This window comes from Castor canadensis, chromosome 16, assembly GCF_047511655.1.
Source record: "Castor canadensis chromosome 16, mCasCan1.hap1v2, whole genome shotgun sequence".
Lineage (NCBI taxonomy): Eukaryota > Metazoa > Chordata > Mammalia > Rodentia > Castoridae > Castor > Castor canadensis.
Genome location: NC_133401.1, coordinates 20,163,211 through 20,166,462, shown reverse-complemented (window position 1 = coordinate 20,166,462; position 3,252 = coordinate 20,163,211). Strand labels below are relative to the sequence as shown.

Here is a 3,252-nt window from a genome sequence, read left to right as displayed (position 1 = left end):
TTCATTACTTGTGCTTCTTTCTGTTTTTAAATTTTGGGAAAATGATCTTGGGTCTAGTAAAGAGAATCATTCTCCTACCATTTATGATGAAAAAAATCTTGCAGGTGAATGCATGCATGAAACTGAAGTTACCATAGGAGAGTGAATCTTAAATAACAAACACAGCAGCACAGCATGGGTAGATTTAGACAGACACTGAGAGTATATACCTGAATTCTATTTTGAATTGTGGACTGAAACTCACAGGATTCTTAATCATCATTTCCCCACAAATTCTTAAATTGATCTATTTTTAAAGTTCTCATGATATGTACTTAGATTGTGTATTGTATACCATGTCCTTAGTTATTTTGTTTCTTTTATTATGGTCACAGATACATGTCCTACCTTTACAATATCACTGGAAATATATAATGTGCTGTGTATAAATGGTTTTTTGAGAGCATTCCAGTTTGATGGAAATATGAAGGAAGACCCTAATTTAATTTTTAACATTTCTAATTAAAAAAGTGCATAAACACAATGTTTGAGAATATCTTTAAAAATACTTCATAAAATAAAAATATAGCATTATAAATGTGTAATCAGTAAGGAAATTATTTATTGAGATCTATGCAGCATTATTCATGGTGACATCTGGCTTTCTTATGTATTTTGAACAAGCAGCACAAAGGCATTGTGCCAACAGCATTTATGTTCATAGCCACAGGGCACTTCTTACTACTAAAAATCCTTATGCAAACATGTTTGCTGCACAAGAAATCTGTGGCTGTCATTCAGCTGCTGCTGAATGCTCATTGAGAAATGGGAACCCTCACCTTTGAGAGGGAAGAGCTAAATGTGGACAGAATTTTGTTATTTTTCATTAGCACAAAAGGGCAGATGGTTTGGTAGCATGAGGAAATAATTCCAGTAATTTTCTCCCAAATTGTGTTTTTCTGAGATCTATAAAACCAATAGTAGAAACTGAAGTTATATAAAAAATAAAATAGAACAAAGGAACTCACTAGCAAAATGATACTGTAGATTGCTTTGCTTTCAGGAGAAGGCTGGGAGGAGAGGCTGGGGCTGTGGACATGCTGGGCTCTCCTGTGGTGTGTGTATAGGAGACACACCATGTAGAGGCTTGTCCACAACATGAGAACCACAAAGAGCACATCTCGAATCACCATGACACTTGTCAATGCTGTTGAGTAATTGTGTTCCAACTGTTGAATTTGACAGGAAGCTTGAGAATTCCCAGAAACAAGAACAGTGGAGTTGCTATTGACTTTTCTCACTAAGATGTTTTGGATATAGATGAACAAGTTGGTGATCCAGAAGAAAAGGAAAGAAGAAGCAACCCAGGTAGACAATTTAGATTTAAGCCAGGCCCACTTAGAATTAGTGGGACTGACAGTGATGGCTTGAAATGCACTCAGCAGCAAGGTAGTGCAGACAGAAAGACCCTGGCTAACTCTGTAGGCATACCAAATGGCTTTACAACCAACATCATCCAAAAAACGTCTTCCTCCAAAGAACAATGTGACATATGCTATGAACTTAAACATGATGGCCAAAAAATTGAACAGTGTGAGGTGTGTGAAAATTGCATCTATGGGCTTCTTCAGATGAGGTTGGGTTAAGAAGGTGTACATGTATAATATGAAGAGCAGGGAGTTCCCCATGAGCCCAATGAAACATTCAGTTATGAGGAAAATGCCAAAGATGGCATCACTTTTAAACATTTCTCTATTGATATTTCATGTGCTTTAATTGGGCAATCAAGCCCTCAGGAAAGCATAGTTAAAATTTTTTAAGCCATAAATGATGGAGCACGTGGAAGACAGGAAAGCATTCAAATGTCTAAGTCCTCTGTACTTGAGGATCAGGTGTGGTATTTGCAGAAATGGTTTCTGGAAATTTTTGAGACCTATAAAGTAACACATTATAAAAAATTTTTATGCTAACATAGTTCACTGTAATACATCACCCTGAGTATGTATATCCTACATTACATATGCACTGTGTTATATAGTATTTTGTTTCTTCTGTGTAGTAGATTGCATTCTAGCTGTCAACCTACATTTTTCAGCAAAATAGATTGTACATTATATAAAGTGAGGAAAAGCCACACAAGAACAGAAATTTATACATTATATCACTTATGTGAAGGATAAAGTCTTGATACCAATGTTGAAGGAAGCACAATAGTGATTGCTAGAGGCTAGGAAGTGTAGGGGTGAGGGGACAGAGCAAAGTTGCATAATGGTTACCAAGAAACACTTCGATAGGCATCAGAAGTTCTAGTGATGTGCAGCACAGTGTGGGACTCCAGCTTGTGATTAACAATGATATATTTGAGAAGAACTACAGGAAAGGAGTGCCAAGTCTCCAAATGTAAGGACCCCATAAGGAGTGGGTAATGCTAAAATATCCTGATATCTTCATTCTGTGTACTGTAAAAATTCTTATGCATTAATTAAAAACAAAATAAAATTAATTAGCATAATGTTATATTATTCATTATCAGTAAAACCAGCATATCCACCAGATGCTTTTTGGATAAAAGGATTCCACATATGAGTTAATATTTTTAACATATGAAGAGGAAGATTTATTGAGATAGGAAAGTCTAAAGTGGGAGTGGAAAGCCCTTGGATTTGGAGAGGTTTCCCAAGAAAGGATGCCAGAAAAGTGAAGTTGTCTGAGGATTTTATCCATTTCCTTCAGGGTGTTCTTCAATCTCTATGCTAATTAGGTGTGCAGAAAACAGCATATTGTTGGCTGTGCCTGCAATATTCTGATTGGTCAGTCCTAATTCTCACACCCTCCTTCCTGCCTTTCCTGCTTTCCACCCTTTAAGGTCACAGGAGGTCATAATGGAGGTTTCCAGGGATGAATTAATATTTACCAAAATATAGGAGGGGACGAAGTGATCTAAGTTGTGAGCTTTATGATTTGTGAACAAGACAGGCCCGGAAAGACAAAACTCACATGTTCTCACTCATGTAAGGAAAACAAAAGGCCAATCTGTAGAATCATGAAATGGAGAAGTGGTCACTATAGATGGTGATGGGAAAGGGGGAAGGGACAGAATTAAATGAAGGTGGTCTACCATGGGCTCATGGAGAAGTAATCCATGGAAGTGCCTGGGAATGCTGTTAATCTGAGGAAGCTGCATCCAGGTGCTTTGCTGAGATGGTAACAGGGAGCTGTCTATGGCTGTGTCAGCCACTGGGTCACACACAATGTCTGGAAGAAGGAACAGTT

The 3,252-nt window shown here is 37.4% G+C and overlaps 1 protein-coding gene across 1 annotated transcript; it reads right to left on the bottom strand.

Annotated features, from left to right (window-relative positions):
• Positions 1–794: 794 nt before the first annotated feature.
• LOC141417894 (vomeronasal type-1 receptor 4-like) lies at positions 795–1,727 on the bottom strand. Its single transcript, XM_074057356.1, has one exon. It carries the CDS (start codon positions 1,725–1,727, stop codon positions 795–797), a length of 933 nt encoding a protein of 310 aa, XP_073913457.1.
• Between the last annotated feature and the right edge of the window lie 1,525 nt (positions 1,728–3,252).